The sequence below is a fragment of the Habropoda laboriosa genome, unplaced genomic scaffold (assembly GCF_001263275.1).
Source record: "Habropoda laboriosa isolate 0110345459 unplaced genomic scaffold, ASM126327v1 scaffold54, whole genome shotgun sequence".
Classification (NCBI taxonomy): Eukaryota; Metazoa; Arthropoda; class Insecta; order Hymenoptera; family Apidae; genus Habropoda; species Habropoda laboriosa.
Genome location: NW_017100156.1, coordinates 380,034 through 396,348, shown reverse-complemented (window position 1 = coordinate 396,348; position 16,315 = coordinate 380,034). Strand labels below are relative to the sequence as shown.

At 40.2% G+C, this 16,315-nt stretch overlaps 1 protein-coding gene across 1 annotated transcript in view; it reads right to left on the bottom strand.

Annotated features, from left to right (window-relative positions):
* The window catches only part of LOC108577007 (very low-density lipoprotein receptor-like), a 46,375-nt gene that overhangs the window by 12,762 nt on the left and 17,298 nt on the right, over window positions 1-16,315 (bottom strand). The window contains exon 4 of the mRNA XM_017940090.1: window positions 13,035-13,157. Within this exon, the coding sequence (XP_017795579.1) occupies window positions 13,035-13,157 (123 nt within the window). The remainder of the gene's footprint in view (window positions 1-13,034; window positions 13,158-16,315) is intronic.

Here is a 16,315-nt window from a genome sequence, read left to right as displayed (position 1 = left end):
TTCCGCGGAAAAGTTACCGTTCGGTGGAAATTAAACGTATTTAAAAGCTTTGGATCTCACTGTTGGCTGTTGTTGGTCCGATGTTTTTCTCTGATCTATTTTAACGCTGAGGTCATTTTATTTCGATAGCGACGGAATCAAGAGTGAGAAATTAGCGAAATAAAAGAAATTATTGGAAAAATGCTGCGAACGTGATCAGATTGCAATTTACGATTTATCTGCGAATGATACCATTTTTCCACAGAAAGTGGTATTAATACGTGTATACCAGGTGTACCAATTATTCGTCCGTCAGTTTTTTAATAAGTTAGAAATGTGGGTTAAATTTTAACGGTGACCTGTAACTTCATTCGGAATATAAGCTGATCTATCTACAACCTCAGGAATTGATCGATATTGTAGTAACGGAAAATGATAATCGATAAAGCATATATAAATCACATTCTACTATGTGAATATCAAACAAGGAAAAACTGCTGCGAAAGTATGGAAGTCAATATGTTTTTTCCTTGGTAAAACATCCTGTCATACGATATACAGTTGCGGTCATTAATTTCCGACCACAATTAGAACAGTATAACTAATTTTAAATTGGACCAAACGATTTGAGTTTTTCTGAGGAGTTAGAAGGATTAGTTTATTAAACGTGTACAAAAAATGTTGAAAAAATTGCAATTTGTGGGAATCGCGAAGAAAATTGTAAAGGTCGCTGTTTACAACTTTTTCACCTGAGCTTGTTGCGAAAATTTAAAACATACGTTTTGTAGATCTATGTCAATTGTATACATGCTGAAAATTTCATCGAAATCCGGTTAACGTAAATGCTGAATTTGATTTTGGTACACTTGGTATATGTTTTTTACCCAGCGTTCATTTTCTGAATTCACGTTTCTATTATACAACTCACTTGCGAACGTGGTAGCATTAAATTATCGTTGAAAGATACGCGTAGCTAATACGTAGTGCAGTGAAGTTTATTAGTGGATGATCTAGGACGCGGATCTGAGGCAGATAGCAACGAAAACCAGCCAACTTATTTTAACAAGTTTAGCTCAGTCAGTAGTCTGGCGGTAGTTTTGTGTTTGCTTAGTATTAGCAAAATGAATGCTTAATGCTTCCACGTGAGGCATTAATAATATAACACTTGCGAAGTTAAATAAACGAACAAAACTATACTGTCAAAAATATTCGACAACTATTGTGACAAATTTGAAAATATACAATATTCGTTAAGTAAACAATTTTCAAAATATAAAGATCGAAAAACCGTTCGATTTAACGTTTCGATTATTTACTTTAACGCATAGGATACAAGAGTTGAAACAATTCCTTAATTTTTCTAATGGGAACAATTAAAATGAACATTTGAACTATATAAAAAAATAACATTTAACATTTTGTATTGAATTTCAGGCTAATTAATTAATTTTCTCAGGCTTCGAAAAAGGGTTGGATAGCCTCGTTCCAGGTAACGTGAAACTTTCGAAAACCCTCAAAAGAATAACGAAATCGAAACGCGGAATATTTTCTTAAACAGAATCTACATGGAAAATTTCTACTTCGTTACCTTCGCCATTTCTGAACACTCTCTGCGCCAACATCAATCACAATATTAAAAAATTCACCACTCCCGTAGATTTCCTTGCTCGGTGGTACCAGGGAGGAATTAAAAAACAGTCTCGATCCAAAGCAGCATCGGAAATTGTACACTGTATCGTGTCCTATATCGTATCCGGTAATTCTGCGAACGCACAGCACTCGATTAAAAAAAGGAAAAAAGAAGAAGAAGAAAAAAGAAAAAGAAGAAAAAAAAAAAGTTCGCGAAACTCTCCACGAGACACTCTCGCAGAATTCGAAAGCCGATATTTACTTTCCCCGGTAATTTATTTCCTTCCGGTGGTCGAATCACGATTTTGCTTTGACGGTGAACGAGTTCAACAATTGAGGGATGCAATTTGCAATTTCAAGACTAAGCCTCCCTTTTCTCCCTCTCTCACTCCCTCTCTTTCTTCCTCGTGGATAATCTCCACGATCCGCCGCCTGTGTGTTCCGTAGTTTTTTCTTCCAACCTGCTTCTCTCGTTTCCCCCTTGGCTCCTTCTCGGCTCGTTCCAACGATCAACCTACGACTTATCGATAACTTACTGGGGCAATTTTTCTCGTCCAACTCATCCGTGCAGTCGACCTGATGATCGCATAGCCAGCCCTTCGGTATGCACTTCCCCGGGCTGCACTCGTACTCCGTTTCGCTGCACGGTTTCGACCCTTTTGATCGGCAATTGTTTTATCATTTTTCATCAAGGATGATGATTCGCGGCGAGCGGAAGCGCGCAAAGCGATTTATTAGGCGGCGTGCAATCTATTTGAGCCGGACGCGATAATAAAAACCGGCACAGGCTATGGCAACCGTGTTTTGTCTTAGTGTTACAAGTTTTTTTTTTCGCAGGCAGGAGGTGGAATGGGAAAATTGATCTTTTATGACACTTTTTTTTTTTTAATTTTTCACTTCGATTTTTGCCCGTGGCTTTTTTTTTCCTTTTCTCTTTCAGTTTTGGTATTATTCGTGACGGTGATCGTAAAGTAGCACTTCGAGGTACGCGAAATGTGATTTTTTTTCGCTCGATGTTACTACAATGATCAATGGCGCGCTGACATTTTTCTGGCTATTTTATGAAATATTCTACGAAATATTTTACGGGTAGACTTTTATTCCTAAAATTGCACACAGCCGTGAAAGAGAAAGAGCTCCGTTCTCCGTACCAGCAATTTTTATATTTTTCACTGTATTGATATTTTCGCAGATATTTCAAGTGTTTACAGTTTTTTTGTTCCGAACTTCAAATTACCATGTTCAGGATAGTTTTTTCAATACGCGCCTCACAGCTACGAGCGTTGACGTACTGACGATATTTCACGAATTACAAACTGCTGTAATATTCGAAGTAACGAGAAAGTCGTACTAGACGGGAGGAGTCGTTGCGCTGATATTAATATATCAGCTAAAAAAGTTAAGCAACTTATAATACACCTTCTCGCGTTTACTGGAATTTAATCAGTTTCCCAGCGTCCAGTTAACCGGGGCTGATTTTCTTTTATGCAACCTTCTTCTATTCATTTTAAAGCGTACTGAATCATTAAACTTCCCTTTTCTCACCCCGCTCTCGTTCCGTAGCCGGTTTTACGTTGCGAAGAAACGGTCTATAAAGGCATGTAAGGTAAAAGAAAACGCCGTATATCTCCCTCTCGCCGATAGCAGAAAGTTTAGACGAGATTTTCTTCTTTTCTCTCTCTCTCTCCATCGTTTCTACGTGTATTTACACACATACCACGTGTACATTATCTGAAAATTTTTCAACGAACCGCCGCGCCCGTACACCGGCACACACGATAAAAACGTAATTGCCATTTACCGTTTTCATTGTGGCTGACAATTCCCCCTTTAAAAATTACCCGCGCCACATAACGAGCGTCGGTTACACGCCACTTTATTATCGTCGCTGAAAGTTATACCCGCGATGGAACACAGTTTTTCACCCTAGCGAGTTATCACCGTATCTGTGTTTCTCCCTCTCCCATCCCCTCTCCCCTTTCTCCCTTTCTCGCCGTTTCAAAATCGATACCATTTCGCGTGCAATTTCAAAAGGAGAACGAACGCGACGTCGTTAGCAGATTACAAGCGATTTCGATTCGCCGCCCCACCAGCTACATAGGAATGTTTGCTCGTTCGATGCCAGATGAAATGTCGGTTCATCCGAATGTTCGTTAGCCTTCGACATGCCACCCGTTATCAATGCCTCATTGTTCGCGATTTTAGACACTAACTGCATAACGGAATTGCTAATAAATCTCGATACGTGTTACAATAGAATTCGTGTACATTGTAAGTACATATGTATGTGTAAAGGGTTGGAAAAGGGGACGGTATGGATTATTTGCAGATTCATTGAGAGACAGAGAGAAGAGGTGCCTTTAATCACTTGTCTAGATGTGCAGATTAATTAAAGACAATCCTTCGAGTGTGATACGATAATTCTGTAGCACGTTTCCGTTTTAACACGATTGCTACATTACAAGCGTTTAAATTAATATCCGTGTATTACTTGTACAGTTTTGTCACGAATGTCTATGTAGTCCTTATAAATGTATGTGTGTATGTATGCTTAGGTTTCGTCAAACTCGCTGATACAGGGTGGGCCAGGTAAAACAGGCCACAAAATTAACTTATCTAACTATGGTAGTATACGGGAAAATTTTTATATATAATTTAAATTGTTTCAAAGAGTGTATGAAATGGAAGGTACATTTTCCTCCGTTTTCTCTTTTCAAGGTCATCTGATTTTTTTTTACAAGAATGTATATATTTTTATCTAGTGTAACAGACATTGATGTGCATTTAAACATGCATAATACTAAAATGATCGACAATGGGGGGGGACTAGGTTTCGTGAATAATGTGAAGGCCAATGTGGTTCAAATTATATCATATTCAATCGCATTTTAATCAGAAAAATCTCACCAATATGTTAAACAAATTTTCAGTTAGAAAAAAGTTATATTATTGTATTATGAACTGTCAAGTCGCGACTCTCATCAAAAGAACCGCGTCGCGCATCGCATTCGCGCATCGCATGCTTGACTGACTCCGAGAAAGATAAATAAGTGAGGGCAGCTCGAGTAGCGACAGTGTGAGGGGAGCTCGAGTAGTGACAGGGTGAGGCGGAGGAGCTCCAGTAGCGGCAGAGAGTGAGAGGTATGTATATATATATTTATGTTATTATTATATATTGTATATATGTATTAATATTATAGTATTTGTTATATTATGTTATTATAATTTATTTATATTATTACATTATATATTTATTATATTTACATATTATACTATTTATATCTATTATTGTATATATTAGACCCCCCCATTTATAAATAAATTTTTTCTTTCCCAACGGTAGCGCGGTCGCCCATCTTAACATTAGTCTCGAGGAATGCAGCTTGACTTGGAAAGCTACCGGACGAGTCACCCTACCCAGTTCCCATGTCTCCCAGAATAAGAAGAACTGCATTCTTATATTATTTAAAGTCAGAATAATTATAGTAAATCTACTACAGTCATTTAACACGAAATAGTCACTTCTAGGTCACACGGCGTTATAAAGGGTTAAATGAAAATCTACAATTGAATCGAAATGTTATACGATCGAATAAAAAACTAGAATAAATTCAGTTATTTCAACGAACCACTTTTGCATTATTTAATGAAGAACAGTATCGTACACAGGACAACTGACAATGCAAAATTTACGAGCACGTGAACAACTCTTCAGCCTCTTCACTTTTCCCCCTTTCCCTTCCCTTACTTTCCTTACACGATCCTTCGTCTTTCCGATATCAACGCCAGGACAATACTTCGGAGGATACGGATTCTTCGGCATACGTGAAATTTCACGATGCACCGGACTCAATCACGGCTTCTTTATCTCTTCTATAAAATAACGATTGCCTCGTCTCACTTCGGTCATCATTGGTAGACACAGGTCGAAACCATTCTCCATCTTGAAAATTCTCAATCGTACCAGATATGTACACGGATTTTTCAAACGTAGTCACGTAGGCGCGATTCGATTCTCGCCCGATATTTCGACGATTAAGAAACGCCACGGGTCGTTCGTATTTTCAGGCAAACATTTAGCACGCGCTGATAATTCCGAATATTCTCTCAATTAACCAACCGATACGCGAGGAACTGGAGCAACCGCGATTCTTTTTCATTCGTTTTTTCTCCTTCCGTTATTTTCCATCCATTTTTTCTTCTCCATCACAGCCGCGAAACGTATCATTTCCATCACTCTCTGTCTCTCTCTCTCTCCTTGATTTTCATCTTTCGTTTCTGCCTGTGATTTAATTGCCTCTGGAATATTGAAACTGTTGAACGATTGAAAGCGTTTCGCGTCACAGTCCGAGCAATTAATATTAAAACCCGTACTGTTGCCGTGTAATAATGGATCGCCACGCGGATCACCGAAGAAATAGAGACGAAATCGAGATCGATTACCACTTGATAGGGATTTGGTGTATTTGCTATTGATGTTTAGCGTGCTCGAATCGGTTAAGACGTTTCCTTAACAGAGGAGGACTTATGTAAATTGAACGTGGGCTATAAGGTGAATGGTAATCGTATCGATACCAGTATTTGCAAATGCGACAGGCGAAGAGGTCGGATAACAAGCTATGAAAAATTACGCCGTATCGTGAAACGTTCAAGGCAGAGTTTTATCGATTCTATAGAGAAAAACGTTTAACTTTATGTATTATACCTCGACGAATCACATCGAAGAAGGCATAGGAATTGTAATTTATCCGTGTATGCACGATTTGCCGTGTATGCTCGATTTTTTGCCAATTTTTCTTCCTTTCTGTTGCTTTCCCTTGTTTCGAATTTGTTCGTTTAATTGACATATGGAAATGGAGGCAAATTAATTAATGTATTGTTTATTTACCCAATTACCATGCTACTGATAATTAAGGATTTAATAAACACAAGAGAACAGTTCCGATCCAGAAGGACTGTCAACCGTGTGTACGAGAAACGCGATTCGCGAGTTTGCCTACCGTGGCCCGAGAAAGCAATTAATTAAGTTACCGAATTATCCTCGTTATCGCTGTTCTGCTGGATACGAAATATATCACCGTGGATATTTACGCTTTATCCCGTTTTTTGTTCGTTAATTCGAAAAATTCAAACACGAGAAAAGTGGATATGATTTGGGCGAATTCCCTTTTGAAACTGTGAATTCTCTGTTGAAACGCGAGAGCATCTCGTTATAAGTACAATCCCCGCATCCAATTATCGTCCATTTCTTCTAATTCCGTGAACAAAAGTACCTACAATGAATCGCGTTTCGCGAACTTTCAAGACGGTTAAAATTTTCATTGTTTGTTTTGCAACACAGCTTTACCTACGTTCGTTAGATTTATTATACATGGTGAAAAACTATGAATCTGCGTGAAAATTAAATTGAAAATATAGAGCTTCATTTCAGTATAAAACGATGCTAAAGATACGTCGAGAAATAAATCAATACCTCTGCTGGATCGATCACAATGATAAAGTAACCTGACATCGAATCAGAGTTTTGAGACTTTCACAGCCCAGTTTAATGTAACTAATGTTAGTTGATCGGTTAATTAAAAATTTGATTGGTCGAATCAACCATCCGGAACAATAACATCGGTACATATAAGAATGCTCATCCAGACACACTTCAGTATCAGTGCGTCTTCAGACCCTGATCAAGCTAGCTGCAATGCTGGCGAAACGTCGGAATAACGATTCTTCTGGACACGGCTTACACCAAGAAGCCTCAACTAACATTAGTTAACCTGACATCGATAAATTTTTACTTATTCAACCGCGTGAAATCCCTTGTGTACCGCGACGAGCTCAAGGAGGAAATAATTTTACATTTGAACATTTGAAATATTCCAAAAAAACATTCACAGAAGTGTAATAGCACGCGTACTCGACGACTCTTTCTCAAAAAAGTGTTGCTCTATATGTTCGATTTACTTCTTCCCTCAGATTCACCCTTTTTCAGATTGTATCACCACTTCGTAAAAGCCCTGTACATAAATCAAATCTCTCCTTTTACCCGGTCGTTGAGAAAATTTATAAGCTGTCCCGATATTCAAAGCTGGGAAAATCCGGTCACCTTACTAATTCACATTTACCTCCTTAGATAAGTAGTACGGTTCAGGTTTGCTGAAACGAACTCAGGGGATCGTGAATGAACGTGCATCCTAGCTCCGTCGTCAAACAGTATCTCTCCATTGGAATGTCATTACCAAACTATTCCATTAACCGCGACGTACAACCATGTGCGGCACAAAGCAAAATCGAACGACGAATAGGAATCCACGGAATTGATTTATACACCGCGTGCATCTGGGTCACGCTATTGAACGCGTCGATAGGCAGGCGAAACAACGTCAATACCGAACTATGTATTTAATTACACCGATAAAACGACGATCTGTAACTTACATATTGAAGAGAGGTCAGAGTGTTGGTAATAATTTTACGATTGCTTCTTCCGTAATAATCGTTCCGATTACAAAGATCGACGTGGCCGCGCTCTTTCGACTTCCACGATCGAGATACCACATAGAGACGCGGTACTTCCGCGGGTAAAATCGGGGATAACTTTAGAATGTCCGATAGCTCGCGATAAATTTAAACTATGTAACGTTCACCTCTTCGACTGACACATGCACCAGCGTACAAAGGAGTCGATGAAGGATTTTCATACTCCCGTCAGGTTGCTTCATTATAGATCAACTACTTGTTGAACTTTCTACACGATGAAGTTTCGCCCGTACGCGAAATTTCCGTAGCCGGGTTAAATTTAACGCTCGACAAGTGTGCATCAATTTTCCATGAATTCGAAACGGGTTATAGCGGATAGAGATAGTTTTGTCGTCGTGTCCGATCGGCAAACTTCATCGTACAGTTGTGAAAAATTCGACGGTTTCCCTATTCTTATCACGTCGCGTTTGATTAGAGATCGGGCCCCACCGGTCTGACCTCCGACGATAAAATCACTGCGCGCGCCATCATCCTATGGTAGATTAGCAGTTATCCGAACGCGCATTAATTTTCCATAAATCCAAAACACGCTCTGATCGTCTTGTTAGACGAACACGATGTTCTATTTTCTCTCTCTCTCGAAATGAAAGGGAAAAAGTACGAGCAACATTGTGATTTTTATCACGGCGGCTTGATTATAGATCAGCCGCCGGTCGTCCTTCGCGATCAAAATTACGGTGTAATTTCATAGTTTGCTGGGTAAATTTAGAATGTGAAATGTGCGTTAATTTCCCGTAGAATAATTTAAAGAAAAAAAAAAAAGTGTGCTACGTTCACCGTCACAAAGTTTTTATGACAAGCCAGTAGTAAAACAGAATTTTTTCTCTTCCTTTTACCTACATATGTAAATTGGCGAGGGGTTGGTATGAAATTTGTTTTTTTTCTGTCGAAGCAAATTTTTCGAAAAGGTCAACGAGCTTTCGGGGAAAGAATTCTTTTGGTGTAAAGAAAGGGAACCAGGCGGAAATCTGTTGTAGTGTCTCAAAACTAACGGTAGCTTTCGTTCATGCATCAATCCGCTTCACCTGCGCGAAACCGGTCCGAAAAGTTGCACTTTCACATACCTGGCGACGGCTGCGAGGGAATCGCGTTACAAGGGCCGATCGAAAATCGTCTGAGTTCTCCTCTTCTGAAAACTCGTCACGGGGAATACGATGCCCTCGTTCGTTCGTTCGTTCGTTCGTTCCCATGGGACGCGAGATAAATTTCGTAGTTAAACGATGAGAACACCGTGCCCGTTCTGATTAATAAACGCGCTCGAACCGCTGAGATTAGTAATTGCACACGTTGCGTTATTTATTAGCTGATTTACGTACAGTGTCGATGAAAAATGTTTGGACAAAAATATTCCTCTTTTTTTTTACTTTGTAGGTATGTATATCTTTTAAGAGGATTACAAAGATAAGGCTTTAAATTTAACGTCCATGGAGATCGTTCAGTTTTCCATTAACTTAATAAACTGAAATTATTTTAACCCTTTGCAATTTCCTCGTAATTCAACGTTTTATCTCAATTGGTCCATATTTTATAAGCTACTTTGAAACATGCCCGGTGATTCCATTGCATTTTTATGTTCCCGCAAATTTTGTAATACACTTATATTAATAAATTTCCATAAATCAGATTTTCCATGGCAGGAATACGTTTTATGCAGTGGAACCTAGGTAAAAGTGGAAAAAACGAAATGATTGAGCTCTGAAAACGAATTGAGCTCGGTTCGACAAAGAACAGTAAAGGGTTAATATTTCAAAAGCATCGGAACGCTCGACTGTCGTTGCTATTTAATATTAAAGCTCTCAATTCGTTCAGTCCTTGGCAAACGAAGGATCGTGTTCAATAAGAAAATACCAGTAACCGGTACAACCCTCAACTAATACAATTAATTCCATCTTTCATTTAAACTAAACCGTATAAAAATCGGCTTTTCTTTAAATACGTAATACACAAATCCATCATTCATGTTAATTGCATTCACGGAATTAAATTACCATAAATCATATATGAATTCACCGTTCTGAAAACGTACATTTAAAATGTACGCATTTATAAAATACAAAATCGTTTTAAACGAAATTGTAACATTTACAAATATACATATTTCGTAAAAAAAAAAAAAAGTATTCATTAATCAACCATTATAAAAATCCACGTTTCGCGAACATTTCAATCGGACAGAAAATTCTGCTTTACCAAATTCTCGTCGTATTACTCCGCCATGGTTGGCCGGGTAAAAAGCAATTTCCAAACATTTAGCCGACAGTGTACGAAAACAGCACGTTGATCGAAATTTCGCGAAACAGGCCTGAGGAATGTGTAATTGGCCGGATAGTTGTAAATAATCGTCGTCGGGAGTGACGATCGCACGAACAATTACCAAAACGCGAAAGTAATCAGCAACGGCGGTACCGTTCCCCGCATTTACATACCAGCCCATTATAATTGAATATTAATTACCAAACGTACATGTACACGCGTAGCGGGCGAGATATACACGGCCATGAATATTAATGCGGTAGTCCACGTTGAAATCAGAACGAGCCGTTGTTATTATTAATAACGCGATATCCCGTTACAATCTATCTCTGGAAAATAACGAAATATATACGTACGTATACACGCAATGATAAGAATTATACCAAGCGTACTAATCACGATGATGCGAGAGGAAGTTTATCCTGTTTCCGGGGAAACGAGAACTCGTCGATTAATGTTTCACCGTGACTACGACAAGAGATACTGACCGATATTTGAATAAAACGGACGTGTGCACGAACAAAATAATTCTGTTTGCCGATACGATTTACTTCCGCAAATAATTTAGCCATTAAACGTAACAAACGAACCGTTTTGCTGGTCGTCGTTTTTTTCTCGCTCGGCCAAAAATCCTCCGCCATTCCACTTCCTGCGGTACTACATTTGTGCGATACCTACTATATTTTTCGGAACAAATGAACTCACGGCGGGGGGGGGGGGGGGAGAGACAAAAATTCGTTCGTATTGTCCCATTAACGAACGCGTTGCACGCCCGTGCCGCGAAATTAAATACGAGAATGAGCGAATTTTTTTCAAATCCGAGATTTACGAGCTTCCGCTGGCGCCATTTCAGCCTGTGCAACTCGAAATGATCTTCATTCACTCTTGATATGTGAACGTGACAATGGAAATAATATTTTTGGAAACACGGTTTCTTTCTTTTCTTTCTTTTTCGAATAGAATGGAAATTTAGTGGAAATTCCATGAGATCTACACGTGTCTGGCTAGCAAGGTTTACGTGAAAATATTACGATCGATAGATTTTGTTTTGTGTTTACGTTCTCGACAGCGACATAAAAATACGAGATGTGGACGATAGAACAATATATACGACTGAGGTTATCTCAGCTAGAGTATACATATATAAGTACTTGGCTATTTGAATTATGACACTTGGTAGAAAAGGAATTACGATTATTCACTGTAAATATATACACGCATGTCGCGAAAATTGCGTCAGTGAATCAACATGCAGATATTACGTTTCATAATTTACGCCTTGACAAATTACGCGTTCACGTTTCGATATGAAAATGTATCGCATACGAGATATGGTATTCTATGAAAGCTATTAAAACTTATAAGAAAATTACTTTTCGTATCTATGAAACGTTTCGTTTTCGTTAAAAGCCTTTTCGCTTTAGTTTATCCGCCCTTGCTAGCCAGTTAACTTTGTACTCCTAGTTCTGAAACAGCTTGTATAATGAGATCCTCGAACCCTTTCACGACTCAGGTTCGGTGCAGTTAATGTCGCTTTTGGGTGTAAATTTGTACCCTTTTTGGAAGAATCTTCCACCGTTTCCAAGCGAAACGCAGCGATAAAGTAGCTTGTACGAGCTGAGTATATTATTTATTTTTATGTATCAACAACGAAAACGTAGCTGATGAAGCTTCAAACGATGTAACATTGCAAAATGGAAAGAATAGGCGAAAAAAGTCCGATTCAGCTGAAACGATTAAACCAATGTACGAAAAGGTGATCGTTTAACACGAAAGACTTCGACAGAGATTCGAGGGTACTTTTGGTAACAAGGCATCCTCGAGCTCCTAACAGAGTGAAAGATTAAAAAGAAAATAAAAAAAGGAGAAAAAAATACCACGAGAATATTCTTCCAAGCAGTACTCTTACGAAGCTTTGTGTACACTGTCGTTCATAAACCACCGAATGCTTGCTGGATTTAAAGGATCAAATCGTAACTCGATAAACATTTTCTTGAAATCTGTTAAGTCCAATGACTTACAACCGAAAGTGTACACAGTATACACCCAGAAGCCTCGTATTAACTGTAACCTGCGTATATGTGATTGAAAATCATTTCGAGTTAAATAAATTCGATGATAATATTAGGTGCGCAAATAAGTAATCAACAATTTTTCATTTATTCAAGTAATTCTCATCCTTGAGATTTTCAAAGAACTGCACTCGCGGTGATTTACAACACTAATCGGCAATTCTTTTTTTACAGCCGGCCACAAATTGAAAACCCTGGAGCAACTTTAAAAAACGTAATTTTTAATTTACAAATATCGTGCAATTTTTTATTTTCAACACAGATAACAACGAACTACACGGTCTAAAACCACACGGTCGTTTCGAAAATGACCATAGAAACGTGTATTACATTAAACTCAAAAAATGTTCACTTTAACTGATCGAAATAAGTTGCTCGTCGTTGATTTACACAATTTTCTCCCACGTATGAAAAACAGCAGATCACATATTCTCACACGTAACAACGTTATGATTAAAAGTTACACATCTACAGCTATAGAAGACAGGCGTGTAGAAAACGTTTGATCAAAGGTGTCGTGAAAAAAAGAATGAAAAAGAGAAAACACAGTTTTCAGTATATACTTACTGCAAATCACTGGATCCTCGTCCGATCCATCCTGGCAATCATCATCGCCATCGCAGTGCCACGATCCGGGTATGCACTTGCCGTTCGCGCACTTGAACTCCGAGTTGGTGCACGTGTGCGTACCTGCAAACCCAACGTGATCGTGATGATGATCGTCAGCGACGACTGTTACAAGGATGAACACGGTGCACGTGAATAATTGTAGCAACGTGGACGTGCATCGCGACGCGACGAACAGACGCATTGAACCTCCAATGAACTGCATTGCTCGCTCGAGAAAATGTCTTTTACCCTGGTCCACTTTTTCAATCACACGGAGCGTACAACACGACCACGAACATTCGCGTAACCGTGTTCAGCAATTGATGTCGACAACGTGTGGAGAAAATAGGAGGGGGCAAGGGCGGCGGAGAGGATAGTCGTGCACCTTCGAAGGCGCTACTTTAATCGTTGATCCAATATAAAAGCTTTCAGCGCTAGCAACGCGAGCTTCACGATGCTCTTTTTCCTCCCCCAGAACAGTTCCACCAGGCCTCAGCTTCTTCCTCCCTCTACGTTAATATCGCAACGGCAGAAAATCGTCTGTCGATCGTTTTATTACGGCTCACGAAGTTTCAAGTGTTACGTGAAACGACCGATAAAACGCTGTATACGCGATTACCGTGGCGTTGGCGGCGTCGAAACTGTACCAGGTCGAGCCAGCGAGGTAAAAGTACCAGATAGCACGAAACACCAGGAGCATCTATTCAGAGCATCTTTCGAGCTTCATTGGCTTCGTATCCCTCGAAACGAATAAAATCCTTTTCCGCTCCGAAAATCTCTCTCTTTCTCTTTCTTTCTCCACCTCGAATCACAATACTCTCGTCTCTTTCTCCTTCGTCGACGTCTCTGACCGTCGATTTACCCTCGGACCGCCGGTTCCGCAGGCCGACCAAACAATCGTCCGTTTCAACGATTTTCCAATAAATCGACTCTCCCTCGATCACACGGTGGATTTCTCTTTTCACGTTCTCTCCACGGAGTACTCCTCTTTCTCTCTCTCTATTTTCTCTCTTCCCCTTAATTTTTCTCTCGTGAAAAATCACTGGACGACGGTCGGAGAACGGTGGAAACACGGAGAATCTCGCGAAAACTATCATCCGCGGAAACTTTCTTCCTCTCGAAATACGACGGCGATCCTCTCCCTCTATGAGCACGGACTCTGCTGTGGAAACCGACAACGACGACCGCGATGCACTCACTCTGACGGCTGCGGATGCTGTAAGCCAGCGGCCGAGTAAAGGGGCCCCTATATATGGGCCTGAGGACAGACACGCGATATAGGTGTAGAGTGCACGCACACCGAGAATCACGTGTGCCTCGGTGACGAATCAAATGTGACTGTTGATCGTTTTTGCGCGTAGTTTAATAGGAAACTGTCGATGCTATTTCGCTAAATCAGGAAAACGGCCAGAGTAGTTCGTACGATCAAGGACTGCGACCAGACTGATTTATTCAAAGTCGCGGCGGCGATAATCTCGCGGCAATGAAACTGTTTCGTGTCCACGCAATCCGGTCGGATCGGAGCGTCAGAAAGTGGTTCGACGGTCCGTGGAGCGCGGCGGAGACTGCATCTCCCCTACCTGCCACGTCGTTTCGCAATGAAAAAGATCAAATCGATTGTCTACCTGCACGAGCACGCGTTGATGGATTCCCGACGGGTTATTAGAAAGTCCGACCGTTTCGGTCTGACTCGATTCTATCCTGAATTCGTTTCACGCGAACGTGGATAAATTTTATTAGATCATAGAACTCCTGTCGCGATCGTATTAAATCTTCTTTCAAAAATTTCTATTATCACAGTTTTTCTCAGTTTTCGATATTAAACTAGCTTTTTTACTTACGAAATGAACATTTTCGAAAGTAACATGTGTTTCGTAAATCACTGGTTACCTTCTTCAACGATAGCAATAAGAGGCTGGAAGTACCTATATCTCTCGCGGTGCGTTAAAAAATCAGTCAGCCAATTTTCTCGTCGATTTGTCTAGTACTAGTTCGAACGTCGATTTCTTTTCTCTCTCCCTCTTTCCCCTCGAGTTACCGCAGTTCGGTTTATAGACGTGCAACATCCGAACACGTATAGAGGTTGAATTACCTATTTAGGCGGAACCCAGATACGCCAACTTCTCGGCTAAGCCACGCGAGCTGTACACGAACGCGGCGGTGGCTTCGAGGCCACAAGTTTCGCGATACCTAGCTATCCAACGAGTGAATGAAAAAAATTCCGATATTAAAATCTGATATTAAGCTCTGCAAAGCTCGAGAGAAGTGTTCCAGAGAGGTACAGAGAGAGAGAGAGAGAGAGAGAGAAAGAGAGTTTGAAACAAACCGTGAAGGGAACAAAGCGAAATGAAGTCGTATGCGAATTTCATGGGGTCATTCAGCAATTTTCCCTGTTCGTTTCGTTGAATTTTAAAGTTGCCACGCGTGTGCGTTTCTGGCGCCACGCATCGATAAGAAACGATTTTTTCACCCCGTCGATCGGCGAATAACGTTAAGATAAATCTTCCGTAATCGAAACACAAAACATAATGTTGCACAATCGGCTGTAGAGCAGATCGAACCGGAATTCAGAAAGCTCGAACGGGTGCAAATGTACATGTAACTACGTAATTTACAAGGCGTTCAAATCGAGTCGCATTAAGGCCCACGTGATCGTTCACGGTTTTATCAACGACGGATGTTGGAAACTTTCTGATTGGGAGGAGAAAAAGGAAAAAAGAAACCGTAACTGAGGAAAATTCAGTTAATCGACATCAGGCCTACGTCGATCGTGCGAGGGAACAAGCAGGGGCAAAGGAAGGCGGGGATCGAAATACGGAAAGTCGATCGCGAAGGGAAGGGAACATACTGACAACGAGGCGACCAATCGCGAATGGGATCTCCGGTTCGTTTTAATCCAAGACGCAATATGAGAGGAGATTCTTGCGGTCCACGGCTTATCCCGTTTAACCCCTTACATTCGGATGACGTCTCGCAGACATCGAGATTTCTCTGAGCCCATAATTGACGTGGACGTCTCCCAGACGTCTGGCGTTTTCGAAGCTAAAAATGTCGCGGACGTCTTGAAAACGATGTCACTCACTTGTTATAACGAAGCTACGATGTAACACTTGCAGTGCGCTAATTATTCCGTAAAAATTTCGAACCGTCGGAAAATGGTAAATAAAATGGGAACAGGCTTTGTCGGTCGAAGATCTCGAATGGTATTTTGCGAGAACGATATTGACAATGAATAAAGC